The following is a 15,709-nucleotide window of genomic DNA, read 5'->3' as shown; positions in this document are numbered from 1 at the left end:
TCAACACCCCTCGAAATACATTATTTGAAGTCTGTAAAATACTTTATCTTATGGAAGTATTATATTTTACTCAGATATTTCCTTATCATTGAATATTTACATTGATTCCAATCTTTTCACTGTTATAAGTAGCATCATAATGAACATACTCATGCACAAATCTCTGTCCTTCTTGTTAAACTCCTCAATGAAAAGGTCTCTTGTATGCATCTATTACCAAATTGTTTTCCAGAACCTTCCCAACAAAACTATGAAAATGCCCATTAATCAAACTCTCACTACAATGACTATTATAGTTCTAAAATGTGTTCTGATTTAAGGCTGAGCAACGGTATCTCACCATTGCTTTAATTTACATTTATTTAGTTGTTAGTTAAGTTGAACTATTTCCTAATGAACATTTTATATATAAGTAAATTGTATATTTATGACTTTCTATTGAGCCTTAGGGGTTTTTTTCACTGAATCTGTGAACTCTTTATAATTGAGGATAGTTACCTTATGTCTGTCATAGTTGTTACAAATATGTTTTTTGGCCATTTAATTGGCTACGGTTTTTTTTCACATGTAGAATCTCTAATCTCTTTCTTTGTCATTTCAGAGAAAATGTTTTCCCCCTTCAAAGTCAGATAACTACTCATGTATATTCATTCATTATTCATTTATTCATTCATTCATTCATTCACTCATCTGTCTTTAAAGAAAGAAACACATAAAACAAGGTTATATACTGATGGATGATGAAAATATTGTGATGAGAGACTTGTGGAAACCTAACTGCATTTCCCCCAGAGCAAGGATTCCGTATTCTCTAACTCACTGTTTGTGATAACTTTACAGAAAACAACTATTGCAGATAATGAGAATCAACTGTAATTCATTTCTATTTGTTCCTTGAATCATGGCGAGATTTGACAGGAATTTCATGAACATAAAAGGAAGTAATAAGCCAGTATCTTTTGGCGTCTAAGCTTTGTGTAGTGAAAGGTAAAAGGTAGATTTTTAAGAAGCTATTCTGTCCTCAAAAGAGAAAGTAGACATGCTTCGAAAAGGGGAAACACAGGACACTGCTGTTGGATAAGGAGAATACACGCACACAACGCACACACACACACACACACACACTTTACTCATACATGTAACAAAAGTTTATTGAGTTGGGTCCTGTGCTAGGGGCCAGGGACACAAGAGAACAAGAGGCTGTGGCCTCCCTGGGCTGCCAGTCTTGTGGGAAGGGAGAAAACGAGCAATAGTGGTTACGAAGCGATAAGTACAGTGATTAGGGAAGCATCAGGCGACAGAAAGGGCAGGGCTGCACATTTCACATCTATTCTCAAATCACAGAGCATCACATGGTTCCTAAACACTGATACTTAGGTAACAGCACACATGAGGTTTTCTTGATAAAAAACTTTTGAATGTGGTCCAATAGAGTAAAAAAGCTTGGTAATTGTATAAGCAGATGTAATCAACTACATTTTCACTTTAAAAGGGTAGATTTGGCATTTCAATCTGGGATTTGGCACCAGAATGCCAAATATTGTCCATAAAAGCAGTTAGCCGGGGCTTCCCTGGTGGCGCAGTGGTTAAGAATCTGCCTGCCAAGGCAGGGGACACGGGTTTGAGCCCTGCTCCAGGAAGATCCCACATGCCACGGAGCAACTAAGCTCGTGCGCCACAACTACTGAGCCTACGCTCTAGAGCCCGCGAGCCACAACTACTGAAGCCCGCATGCCTAAAGCCGGTGCTCCGCAACAAGAGAAGCCACTGCAATGAGAAGCCCACGCACCGCAACGAAGAGTAGCCCCCACTCGCCGCAACTAGAGAAAGTCCATGCGCAGCAACGAAGACCCAACACAGACAAAAATAATAAATATATAAATAATAAATAAATTTATTAAAAAAAAAAGATCACAAACAGTACAGAAATCTTGGGCCTTTTTCAGGAGTCTCCTTTCTTTAAAAAAGGGCATTCCAACTAGGAACTCATAAGAATTTTATTAAACATCAAAGATGTAATTTTTAAAAAATTAACATTTCTATTTTTTTCTTTAATTAATTAATTTAATTTTATTTAGTTTTGGCTGCGTTGGGTCTTCGTTGCTGCATGCGGGCTTTCTCTAGTTGCAGCGAGTGGGGGCTACTCTTTGTTGCAGTGGGTTCTCTTTGTTGTGGCTCTAGGCACTTGGGCTTCAGTAGTTGTGATGCGTGGGCTTCAGTAGTTGTGACGCATGGGCTTAGTTGCTCTGCGGCATGTGGGATCTTCCTGGACCAGGGCTCAAACCCGTGTCCTCTGCATTGGCAGGTGGATTCTTAACCACTGCGCCATCAGGGAAGCTCAACATTTCTATTTTTGTACTTATTTTTACTTTCTTTTCCTAAATCAGAGGGCTTGGCTTTGGTTGCACCTTCATTTAGAGGCAATGCTTCCAGCCTCAGTGCTAGCACAAGATGTGCTGTTTGACATTGTTTCTTACTGATGCCAGGTTTTAAATAGAATACTCAGAAAAGTTTAGGAAAAATTGTTAAGTCATTCCTGCTGCAACATAAACTTTTGACAGGGGTGATGAAGAAACTGCAGACTCTCACATAAACTGTGGAGTCCAAATGCTTGAATTTAGCAAGGAGCTGCTCCTTCAAAGCACACCAACAAATAGTGCAGGGGGCTCGGAGGCGTGGGGCAAGCCAGCAGGGGCTGCCAGTGTCTGTGAAGCCTGTGGCACAGGTACTGCAGGTACTGTTATGAGTGGTCTGGGGATTCACAGGATATCGAGAGCCACAGGGCTGAGGAGAACTGCCTTAGCCTTTGACTTACTGATGCAGTTTGTGGAAAGGCTTTTTGCTGTGTTGCCCAATAGATCCAGCTGTTCCACATCAGTCAACTCACTCCTATGAGAAAAGAAAAAAGAGGAAATTGCCTTTTATTGGGCATCCACAGTATTTCAGGCACTATATTAACCACTTCACATATATTTCAATCTCTTACAGGGTGGGGAAGATGAAGTTCAGAGCTAAGTGGCTGAAGGTCACGTTAGCAGAGCTACAATATGTCTGTTTGGCTGCCAAAGGGCAGGGTAGCTAACATTTGCCAGGTACCTTTATACATCAGCTCATGTAAAACCTGTGAGGGAACTACTGCTGTGCCCATTTTACAGATGAAGAAACTGAGTTCAGAGAAGCTAACTCATTCAAGTCACACTAGCAGTAGTGCTGATGTATGTTTCTAACTCAAGAGTCCCAAGTGCATGCTGTTTGTACCACATTGCTTCTCTTGAGTAGGAGTAAAACTAAGCAAAAAACTAGCTCTCAGTTTCCATCAGCAGCTTGTTTAAAGAGAAAGACAGGGACTTCCCTGGTGGTCCAGTGGTTGAGAATCCACCTACCAATGCAGGGGACGTGGGTTCAATCCCTGGTTGGGGAACAAAGATCCCACATGCTGCAGGGCAACTAAGCCTGCATGTCACAACTACAGAGCCTGCACGCCTCAACTAGAAAGAGCCCAACTAGAGAGAGCCCAACGAAGAGGCCACGTGCTGCAACTAAGACCCGATGCAGCCAAAAATAAAAATAATAAAAAAATAAAGAGAAAGACAAAAAGCAAGTGGGTTAAGGAAGCACATTACAATAAACATGTTCAGTACACCAGAACAGCTGATACTTAGAATGACGACCCCGAGTTCTCAGAAAGACATTAACTTATGTGTATTACATTCTTTTTTGAAAGGAAAGGGACTTTATAATTCATTTGAATTCTAAATGAATTCAGTTTGGGAATTCATCCTATTCCCAAACCCCTACAGTGAAACAACTCTGTTGTTTAAAGTAAATATTTTTCAATTACTTATAAAAGTAAATATTCAGTGTGACATGCCCTGTAGGTTCATAGTGGCTGAGATTTTCTTGTATTTTTGTTCAAAAACTTAAACTCTACTTGTTCTAAGTTGGTCAAATGTATGCTACAAATACACAAATCACTTAGGTCAGAGGCTGAAGTGAATACCTCAAAAAACACAACAAATCCTAAGGAATTTAATGTAATGTGATTCAAATAAACCTTACATATAAATTTTTTCTAGACAGTGTAGTCTTGTTTGATTGAAATATCTTCTCTTTTGAAAGAGTATTACTTATATTTCCCAGCCCTCTCCAGTCAGAGGATGAAAATAAGATCAGAGAAACTACCTTCTCCCTCTTGTTCCCTGTGCCCTCACCTGCTCTGTGGGATGCCAGGCCCCTTATGCGCAGGGAGTCCCCAGAGGGTGACCCACACGTGTTGCACAGCCTGCTCCGGGCTACCGTTTGGCATTTGCCACTTGGCCCTTTTCCCCCCTCCAGCCCACAGCCAGCTCTGCTGTGTGAGACCCAGGGCTTTCTCCTCCATGTACGTCAGTTGGTGTCTACTTAGAGGCGGCTCAGACTAATGTGTACACTGAGAGCGACATGCCAGATAGAGAGGGCTGCCCCTTCCCGCCTTCCCTGCCCACTGCTGAATTCTAATGTACCAATTCTTCTAGTTCTTATTGGGCTCTCTTACGACAGTCCCTCACCCTGGGACTCAGGCGGAGGTCGAGGTGTCTGGGCTGGAAGGGTGTCGGAGTGACAGACGCTGTGCTGCACTCAGACTCACCCTTCCCCTCTGACCCTGCCCCATTGTCCTTCAACCAAAATGATGCCCTTCCTCCTCTGGGATGAGCTCTTTCCCAGGAAGAGCCGGGGTTCCTCATGCAAATAGCCCTGTGTCAGGGCCACCCTGCCAGTCAGTCCTCCAGACAAGATTACATGGAAGGATTTCACTCAAGCTTGAAAAATACTTCTAGAGACTATATGGGAAGGAGACAATCACAGGATAAAGTAAGGAGGTGAAGAAAATTTACATAAATAAGCAGAATTGTACCAGAGGTGTCTGTATACAGCTATCGGTGCAAGGTCTGGTACAGATGCTGTATCTGTCTTGGGTCTCCCTCTTCTAGCTGGTTTATGTTGACGGGGTTAAATTCATGCAGCTGGGTAAACAACTACAGTGAGAAAACAATCATAGAGTTGTGCCTCAGCAATGACTTCTCCCACGTTTTACGGAATTCAGCTTCTCAGCCAGCGCACAGAAAGCTGGACTCTGTCTGTTGGACCTGATTACATGTAGGGGTAGGCAGTTCAAGGGCTCTGCCTAAGGTCTTTATTAGCACAGAACCAAAAGCCTGTAGTCTTTTGGAATTTAAGAAGCTATACACTGCAGAACCACAGCACTGAAGGGGGGAACCTGTGGCCTTATCTAATTTCTAATCCGGGACACAGCAGGTGTCTTGCTATTAATATCCCAATGTGGGTAAAAAAGAAAATAGATGAGGGCTTCCCTGGTGGCGCAGTGGTTGAGAGTCTGCCTGCCGATGCAGGGTACGCGGGTTCGTGTCCCGGTCCAGGAGGATCCCACATGCCGCGAAGCGGCTGGGCCCGTTAGCCATGGCCGCTGAGCCTGCACATCCGGAGTCTGTGCTCCTCAACGGAAGAGGCCACAACAGTGAGAGGCCCGCATACCGCAAAAAAAAAGAAAACCACATAAGTAAAGAAAATGTGTTTAGATCCATGGATGACTGTCATGTTCAGATAACTAATCACAAGAAAACATGACTGCACTTTTATAATTTTCTACATGGAATTTTACCTTTTTAAAAAAGTGGTATTCTCTAGATAAAGGATTGGGGATGGTTTGTATTTTCTTTCCTTATTTGAACTTTTCGGGGGTGAACAAGGTGGTACTTTCTTTTAAATTGTGGCAAAATAGACATAACATTTACCATTTTAACAACATTTTAACCATTTTTAAGTGTACAATCCATTGGCATTAAATGCATTCACCTTGCTGTGCACTATCACCACCATGCATCCATCTCTAGAATGTTTTTCATCTTCCAGACCTGGAACTCTGTACACATTAAACAATAGCTCTCCATCCTCCTTTCCCTCCTGTCCCTGCCAACCACCACTCTCCTTTGTCTCTATGAATTTGACTTTTCTAAGTACCTCATATAGATGGAATAGTATTTGTCCTTTTGTGACTGGCTTATTTCACTGGGCTAAGTGCCTTCAAGGTTCATCCAGGTTGTAGCATGTGTCAGAATTTCCTTTTTCTCAAAAGGCTGAGCAATACTGGAGGGCATGTACATACTACATCTGTTTATCCATTCATCTGTCAGTGAGTACAGATGTTGTATTCCTCCTTTTGGCGATTGCTAATAGTATGCTGCTATAAACCTAAGTGTTCCTGCTTTCAATTACTGGATCATATGGTAATTTATTAGTAATAGAATTACTGGATCATATGGTAATTTATTTGTAATTTTTTGAAAAACCACCATACTGTTTTCCATAGTGCCTAAACCATTTTACAGTGTACAAGGATTCCAATTTCTCTACATCCTTGCCAATACTTATTTCCTGTTTTTTGTTTTTTTGTTTGTTTTGATGATAGCCATCGTAATGTGTGTGAAGTGGTATCTCGTTGTGGTTTTGATTTGCATTTCCCTAATGATCAGCAATATTGAATGTCTTTTCATGTGCTTGTTGGCCATTTGTATATTTTTAGAGAGACGTCTATTTAGGTATGTATCTGAAAAAACCCAAAAACACAAATTCAAAAAGATACATGCACCCCAATGTTCATAGCAGCATTATTTACAACTGCCAAGATATGGAAGCAACCTAACAAGATATGGAAGCAACAGATGAATGGATAAAGAAGGTGTGTATATGTGTGTGTGTATATATATATATATATACACACACACACACACACAAATATATACATACAATGGAATACTACTCAACCATAAAAAAGAACAAAATTTTGCCATTTGTAACACCATGGATGGACTTGAAGGGCATTAAGCTAAGTGAAATAAGTCAGGCAGAGAAAGACAAAAAGTGTATGATATCACTTATATGTAGAATCTAAAAAATACAACAAACTAGTGAATATAACGAAAAAGAAGCAGACTCACAGATATACAGAACAAACTAGTGGTTACCAGTGGGGAGAGGGAAGTGGGGAAGGGCAATACAGGGGTAGGGGATTAAGAGGTACAAACTATTAGGTATAAAGTAAGCCACAAGGATGTATTGTACCACATGGGGAATATAGTCAATATTTTATAATAACTATAAATGGAGTATAAACTTTAAAAATTGTGAATCACTATATTGTACACCTGTAACTTATATAATATTGTATATCAACTATGCTTCAGTAAAATTTAAAAAAGAAACATCTATTTAGGTCTTTTGCCCATTTTGAAATGAGGGTTTTTGTTGTTGTTGTTCAGTTATAGGGGTCCTCTGTATATTCTGGATATTAACCCCTTAGCAGATATATGATTTGCAAATATTTTCTCCCATTCTGTGGGTTGCTTTTCACGCTGTTGATTGTGTTCTTTGATACACAGAAGTTTTAAATTTAGATGTAGTTCAACTTATCTATTTTTTATTTTATTGCTTGTTTTTTTGGTGTTATATTCAAGAAATCATTGCCAAATCCAATATTATGAAGTTTTTCTCCTATGTTTTCTTCTAAGAGTTTTAGTTCTCCATTCAGCTCTTTGATTCGTTTTGAGTTAATTTTTGTATGTGGTGTAAGGTAAGGGTCCATCTTCATTCTTTTGCATCTTCATTCTTTGTGGATATACAGTTTCCCCAGCATCATTTGTTGAAAAGACTATCCTTTTCCATTGAATAGTCTTGGCATTCTGATTGAAAATCATTTGACCATATATGTGAGGTTTTATTTCTGAGATCTCTATTCTATTCTACTAGTTTAAATGTCTGTATTTATGGCAGTATCACACTGTTTTGATTGCTGTAGCTTTGTTGTAAGTTTTGAAATCAGAAAGTGTGAGACCTCCAACTTTGTTCTCTTTCAAGACTGTTTGGCTCTTTGGGGTCCCTTGAAATTCCATATGCACTTTAGAATGGATTTTTCTATTTCTGCAAAAAACATAATTGGGATTTTTAGGAATTTTACTTTTAAAAATTCAAGCTATCATGGTATTAATAAAAGCAAGTTTTAATATGAAAAACAGCATCTGCTTGTGATATTTTAATAAAAGATTTCTTTTAGATAATATTTGGTGTGAAGTGCTAGAAAGGAGTAATCTTTAATGAACAAGCAGTATAGAGACTTTTAGGCTATTATTAACCATATAGTTGTGGAGAGAAACTTCTCCAGAAAAAACCTAAAGACACATTTTTAGCCCCAATGGCCCTCTAAACTAACCATAGCTGAATCTTCTCCTTGTATGTTGTTGTGTCACTAATTATGTTAACCTTGCTTTCTAACACTGAGGAGCAAAAAAATGGGTTTAATTTCTATAATAATAGCTAATGCCATCATAAATTACTTAGCTTTTTTTCTTCCAATATGTTTATAATATTCCATTTTACCTAACTAGGGTAAAAAGTATAATTCAATTTGTATGAGGTTTAAAGATTGTTTCCTGTTGTAACATTCTAGTGGAATGTACTGTTTTTCCTTATTCAGTTTACATATTTTCTTTTTGGAATAAACTTAAGAAGAACAAAGTGACTCCTAAATTGTAGACAAGAACGTCAGATGAAAGAGCAGAAGTTGAAAAATGTAATTGTTTAACTCTTTTAAACAAAGCTAAATAATTAAGGTTGTTCTGAGATTTTCAGCGGCAGTTTATGCCTCTCTGACTTCACATCACTTAATTTTACTTTTATTTCCACAAATATTTACTGAGTGCCTATCATGTGGGCAGGCACCCTTTAGTAGACACTGCAGACACAGTCCCTGTTCTCAAAGCAGCTCACAGCCTAAGAAAGAAATAGGCAAGTAAACTAATAAATTACATTATTTAAACAGATACGGAACATTGAGTTGAGTTCCCAGAATGGGAAGGCATTTACAGAATGGGCATATGTTGGTATTCCAGGACCATCTTTTCCAGCGTTCCTTAGCTCAGTGCAGCAATAGACCATATTTATGTGGTTAACTGAATAATTTGAAGAAGTGATGGTGTTTAGAAACCGTGACATTCTGATTCTTCCATAGCATAGAAACAAATTTATTCTTTCCTCAAAATGCATCCACCAGGGACTTCCCTGGTGTCCAGTGGTTAAGACTCCGTGCTTCCACTGCAGGGGTTGCGGGTTTGATCCCTGGTTGGGGAACTAAGATCCCACATGCCGCTTGGCGTGCCCAAAAAGAAAAAAAAAAATGCATCCTCCATTCAAGGTCAACAGCTCTTGGCAGGGAATATCTTGTTTGAGGTGTGCAATGTCAATAGTTAGGGGCGGGCTTCTCAAACTTCCCACCTGGCTGTGTTCCCTCTCAACCTAAGTGAGTGGACTGCCAGGCTGGGGATCATGGTGGCATCGTCTAAGAAGCTGTCCCAAGCTGTCCACCCAAGCAAATGTTTTTTAAGTCTTGTGTTTTGTCCTAAACATTCAAGTAAATACTAATATTGTATTAATCTTCTGAAAGGGTTTTAAACTACTTACCACCTACCCTAGTCTTTAAGTAATCTGGGTGCTTCAAGAGGATGCACCATGTTTAATTTGAAGTTCCACAGCTCATTCTGATTCCTCTGTCCCCCCAAAGTTAGACATGTACCCATTTTAGGAGTGTAGAACAGCTATGTCACATGGGCATAAGAACTAAGCATTCTTTCCTACTCATTGTGGGTTTTTCCCAAAGATTAAAAAAACCCACAAGTTTAAAAAATAGTTAAAATTGTCACTAGGCATAATCATCAATGATGGAGTTTTGCCTGTAAAGAAAGCTAAGTTTTGGAAACACTGTCAGTGAAATTCAGTTTCTGAGTACAGTTAAGTCCACCATGGCTGCCCTGCCAGATGCAGGGACATTTTGGAATATCCAGTCTCCTGACCACTCCGTGTTTGCCCTGGGATAACCAACTCGTCCCATCTTGCCTGGAACTGTCCAGATTTGCAGAAGTCCAGCTTTGTGGGATTCTGTTCTTCTTGGTCCCAGGCAAACCAGGACAGTTGGTCACCCTCATTTGCACAGAGGTAGCAAATACTTTCACCAGTTTCTGGGGACCCTCCTAGTTTATGCTGCTGGTCTGAAGTGACCATGATTCCTTGGTGAAGAAGAATCAGTGGAATTGATAACACAGTGAGAACAGGAGAAACCTCTGGGGCAAGCAAGTCCCCGGGAATCAGGTGAGCCTACTGGGAACCTTGAACAGAGGAGACATGTTAAGTGCTTTTGGTGCTGAATTGGCCTAAAGTAGTGGTTTCTAAGTGCAGCTCTGCTTCATAATCACCTGCAGAGATATTTTAAATCACAGTTCCTGGGTTACACCGTCAGATCTGCTGATTCAGAATTTGTGTTTAGCACGGCAGTTGGATGATCTTTCCAACCATCTGACCGTGTCACAATCCCGATGCTTAAAAATTCCAAGGCTTCTTGCTGTTCTGTGATAAAATGCAAACTCACTGCCTGGTTTAGAGGCTTTTTATGAGTTGCCCATTGTTTATCACTTCGGCCTCCTGTGGCCCCAGCCCATGCATCTAAATCTATTCAGTTTGGCCTTTGCCTACAGGTTTCCCTTGGCCAAGAACACTCTTAGCCTAGCTCCACCCCTCTTTCTCTGGCTCAAGTACTTATTGTGAGATTTCGGGTCACTTTCTCCAGGAAGCCTCCTCCGTCAGCTCAGATGCAAGTCAAGTGTTCTTCTGGACCAAGTTCTTAGCCCCCTGTATCTCCTCCATCCCAAGGTTTGTCATGTTATAATGTAAGTGACTTTCAACTGATTGTCTATTTCCCCCTAGACGTCAATGCCTCAGGATGCAATTATATCTCCAGTACTGAATGTGCACAAATATTTATTGAATGGATCATTGGATTCAGCCTTCTTTTGAACTATACCACCTGTGTGGGCTCCACCTGTCCTGTGTCTGTCGCCCCAGCCCTACTTTCACAGCAAAGACCAGATACCCACCCTTGACTTTGTGAGACGGATCACACACTCACCTGTCGGCCCCAGGCTTTGCACAGCGGCCCTCTGCTGCCCCCCTGTGTTTGGAATCAGCTCCTTATGCAGCCAATTGAGACAACCCCTTGCTCCACGGGGTGCAGTTTCAATTCTGCAGGCACATCTTTGTTTTTGGCGTCCGTATGTCTCCCTTGGCACAAAGGGGAACCAGGTAGGATGGAAGAGAAGGCTGTGACCCCTCTGTGTCTGTTTCTATACCCTAAGCTCCTATTTATTCTCCTCCATCACCAGGACTAAGTCAGTTGAACATTTTCATTGTCTCTTCTTCCTGTGACCTCCTTTTCTCCCCTTTCTAGAGCCCTCTTCAAAGTATTCCTCCCTCTGTGTCCTTTTACATCTATGTAAATACAGTGGCCTATTTCGCAGCTCCCCAGCACCCTCAGACTTTCCTTGCTTGTGATAAAACTTCCAAGTGGGGGCTTCCCTGGTGGCGCAGTGGTTGAGAGTCCGCCTGCCGATGCAGGGGACACGGGTTCGTGCCCCAGTCCGGGAAGATCCCACATGCCGCGGAGCGGCTGGGCCCGTGAGCCATGGCCGCTGAGCCTGCGCGTCCGGAGCCTGTGCTCTGCAACGAGAGAGGCCACAACAGTGAGAGGCCCGCGTACCGCAGAAAAAAACCCACAAAAAACCAAAAACAACAACAACAACAAAAACTTCCGAGTGAAAATAGTAACGTTCAAGGATAGTAACGTTCAAGTAACGTTCAAGGAAAATAGTAACGTTCAACGTTTCTTACATTTTGAACTTCAGTCTTTTCTACAAAAATTAACAAGACTCTCAGAGGCGTAAAGTGGTTTTATCCCCAAAACGTAGGATCTTAATTACATAAATTGAATCACATGTTTAAAGTAATGAAAAAAATTTATTGTGATCACATCTTTATTATTCCATTGATTAAACAGATATCACAATATGAATATTTGATTTACTATAGTAAACTATTCTCAATAGTAGTGATTTATGGGCAACATTCGTCTTCCTTCTATGATCATTATTACAGCAATTAAAAAGCTTTTAGTTAGTCCCTGAAGAGTAATGTGGCTCTAAATACATAACGCACAGTGGTACATAACCATAGCCTCTTTTTCCTTGGTAATTGGTGTCTAGGGTAATTGAACTCAGATTGAAATGTCTGGTATATGCAGCATAACACAGTCAATACAGTTCAACCATAAGCACATTTTTTAGGGAGAAAAGAAATAGGTGTTTCACATCAGTCGTTTTCTTCTAAGAGAACTAGAAAGATTTGGTTAAAAAGAAAGATACGGGCTTCCCTGGTGACGCAGTGGTTGAGAGTCCGCCCTTCGATGCAGGGGACACGGGTTTGTGCCCCGGTCCGGGACGCGGAGCGGCTGGGCCCGTGAGCCATGGCCGCTGAGCCTGCGCGTCCGGAGCCTGTGCTCCGCGATGGGAGAGGCCACAACAGTGAGAGGCCTGCGTACCGCAAAAAAAAAAGAAAGATACCAATAATATTTACATATTTTTAAAGTGGATAGCTTAAACTTTTAAACTAAAATAGCTACTTATTTACAGTTGCAAAGCTCTCTGTTTACATCGTCTGCCTGAAGACTGAGAACAATGGACGTACCTTGGACTCCTTCAGTACAGGGTCACCATACACAGATGTGGAGTTGTGCCTTGCATCGGGGTGCCTGGCAGAGGGACTGAATAGGCGTGAACTACAGCCCACTCTTTGCTCCTTAGGCAGGCTGCACTCTGACTCAGGGTTGTGTCTGCTGGAGGAAGCGGGCACCTCTTTCTAATTTGCACAAAGACACCGTACAGCTAGCCTGATTCTGTGTCTGCGCTTCGTCCTTTCGCCCTGCGTGGAAACACATTGCCTTTCCATTCGACTATTTTCTGACTTTAACTTTCTCGCTAATTCCAAACCACTGGTTGCTTCAAAATTAATATTTTCCATTTTTGTCTTGAAAGGAGCACATGTATATGTGGCAGAGACAACATAGGGAAAATTTGCAAATTCCAGTCCAGTGACGTTTCTGTAATAAATTCGTCTTTAGCCATTTGGAATTAGATGAATTTGGAGACTACGAAAAAGCAATAAAAGTGAGAAATCTCAAGAAAGACAAACTTTATAATGGTCCTGTCTCAGGGCTAACTAGTTAGCTCCCTTGTTTAGAATACCGTGATAACGAGCCAGGTTTATGATTTAAAACCCCCAGTTAGCATAACACAGGGGAAAACTCTATTCCATCGTCGCAGACTGAAATTCTATTGCCACCAGTGTGTTCTTTGGTACAAGTTGGGATGAAGTAAGGGTACTTCATACTCATCACCATTACTGGAAAAACAAGTATACAACCAGATGGGAGTACGTTTGGTCAAAGTCAGTTCCGTCATAACTAGTTCATCATTCCTCATCAGTAGAAAATACATCCAGATGTATTTGCATTATGTGATGGGAACCACAGTCAATATGATTGAAAGCCTATAATCATGTGGTTTTCTCAAGAGCTTCAACAAGACACTAAAGTTTTGCTAATAAACCAAAAGAACAACTCTGACCCCACCAACCTGACTCTGACTGGCAGTGTGGATATTACAGGAGTTAAGTTTCACCTTCAGCGGGAATTCGATTGAGAAGCCCAGCCCAGCACCGTGAGAGCTCCCAACCATGTGTTTCTGTGCAAAATGAATCACTTGATGGGAAACAGGAAATCACTAATAAAGGCTGTTTTTGTTAATTATACACGGAGTTAGAACCGGCATAGGGGAGAGCAGGGTTTTTTTTAAAGCCAGATTTGAATACTGTATATTGAGGGCATAAACAGAAAACTAGAAAACTTTAAATTGTCATTGACCTCATGTGCACTGAAAAAGGGCTAAGTGTCCCCAGGAGCAGTCCTCCCCCTTCTCAGAATCACTGCTACTTAGATCAAGCACTTTTTATGTAGTTAATATTAGCACAAACCCTTTTTCTGCTTGCCGGCTTCCTAGCAACCTGAAGCAGAGTATCTGCTTGCCAATCTGCTTTCGGTGAAAAAAAAAAAAAAAAAAAAAAAGAACAAAAAACACCCAGTAAATTTGCCCATAGCCCTGACGAGACAGGAATATATTCAATAAACTCCGTGTTGATTTTGTGAGCCCGGCATAGGATTTATGTTGTCAACCGTCTGACCTTGCTGCACTTTCCACCACAGGCCAGGGAAGATGTGATCCACATGCTGAAGACGGAGAAAACCAAGCCTGAGGTTCTGGAGGCTCATTACGGGTCTGCGGAGCCGGAGAAAGTGCTGCGGGTCCTGCACCGAGATGCCATCCTGGCCCAGGAGAAGTCCATAGGGGAAGATGTGTATGAGAAACCCATCTCAGAGGTAAAAACATACCCCGACAAGTCCCTGAGAAGGAAGCCTCAGAGGGATGTCTCCACATCCTTCCATTTTACACGCTTTAACGTTTTCTTTCAAAGGCAAGCATTTTATGATGCCCTAATATAGAATTAAAGTATAATTAAATAATTCAGAATTACTGTGGATACATTTCATTGATAAGAATTGTAGAAGTATTTCCTTAAATATACTTAAAGCCCGAAATATGTTTCTCATGTGATTATGATAGTTACCTGCTCTTCATCCTGTTATTCTTTTATTTCTCTAAGAAGGGGTATGTGTAAAAATTTGAGGTGCTTATGGGTTTTAGCATTGAATTTTCAGATTATTATCAAATTGGTAGCCTAAAATTAAACTGATTTTTATTATTGATATTTATGGTTATAAAGCCACTCAGTTTTGATATCTTATAGACCATTAAAATGATCTCATGTGAATGGCTAAAACATAAAAGTTGAAGCAAAATCCCAATGGAAGGCTTAGGGCAGTTCTTTAAGATGAAAGGGAATCTAATAGGACAATATTTAATCATTTTTATACAAGACTGTATTAGGAACTATCAACTATTGTTGTTAATTACCCATGATATTACATGTTAAAAATACTCTCATATCATCGTAGAAGTTCAGTGAAGAAGTTCGTAGAAGTTCCCTAACCAGTTGATGGATCTAGCCATACTGACTCTTCGGAATTCATGTTAAAAAAAAAATCATAGATATGAAATTAGTATCATAAATGAATAAAGAACACAGAAATGAAAAGTGCGAAGCAATTTATTGTAATTTAGCGTAAGACAAGCCTTTGCAGCAGCTCAGCTTGACAGATCTCAGAAAGACCTGCTTTAGAAAGTATTCACAACAGATTGACAGCCCATAATTTTCTAACTTCTGCAACCAGGATGAACTGGAGCTCTGTTCTCATCTTTTCCTTAAGCATTAAGAGTAATTATCAATATGCGATAGAATAGAGTCAACTGGCTGAATCCACTTTCATGTTTGAGATAACCCACAGTTATTAGCTGCCTGTAGCTTTGGGCAGGTCACTTCAGCTCTTTAAGCCTTAGTGTTCTTCTCCGTCAGGTGCACATCTCATAGAGTTGTGAGGATTAAATGAAGCAACGCCTGTAAAACTTTTAACGTAGTGTCTGGAACATACTAGCTACTCAACAAATATCAGCCATTAGTATTTGCTGGGAGCTGAGGGTGATAATTGCTCACACTCTTATTTAGTTCCAAACCTGGAGAGACTCGAGGAGTAAAAGACATAGAGAGGTCAAAATATCGGGTTTTTTGTTTTGTTTTTTTTGCGGTACGTGGGCCTCTCACTGTT

At 40.7% G+C, this 15,709-nt stretch overlaps 1 protein-coding gene across 1 annotated transcript in view; it reads left to right on the top strand.

Annotated features, from left to right (window-relative positions):
- Positions 1 to 15,709, top strand: part of FILIP1 (filamin A interacting protein 1) — a 120,143-nt gene that overhangs the window by 55,912 nt on the left and 48,522 nt on the right. Inside the window, exon 3 of the mRNA XM_060284003.1 lies at positions 14,192 to 14,365. Coding sequence (XP_060139986.1) covers positions 14,192 to 14,365 — 174 coding nt within the window. The remainder of the gene's footprint in view (positions 1 to 14,191; positions 14,366 to 15,709) is intronic.

Source organism: Globicephala melas, chromosome 14 (assembly GCF_963455315.2).
Source record: "Globicephala melas chromosome 14, mGloMel1.2, whole genome shotgun sequence".
Taxonomy (NCBI): domain Eukaryota; kingdom Metazoa; phylum Chordata; class Mammalia; order Artiodactyla; family Delphinidae; genus Globicephala; species Globicephala melas.
This window is presented reverse-complemented; position numbering and strand designations above follow the sequence as displayed.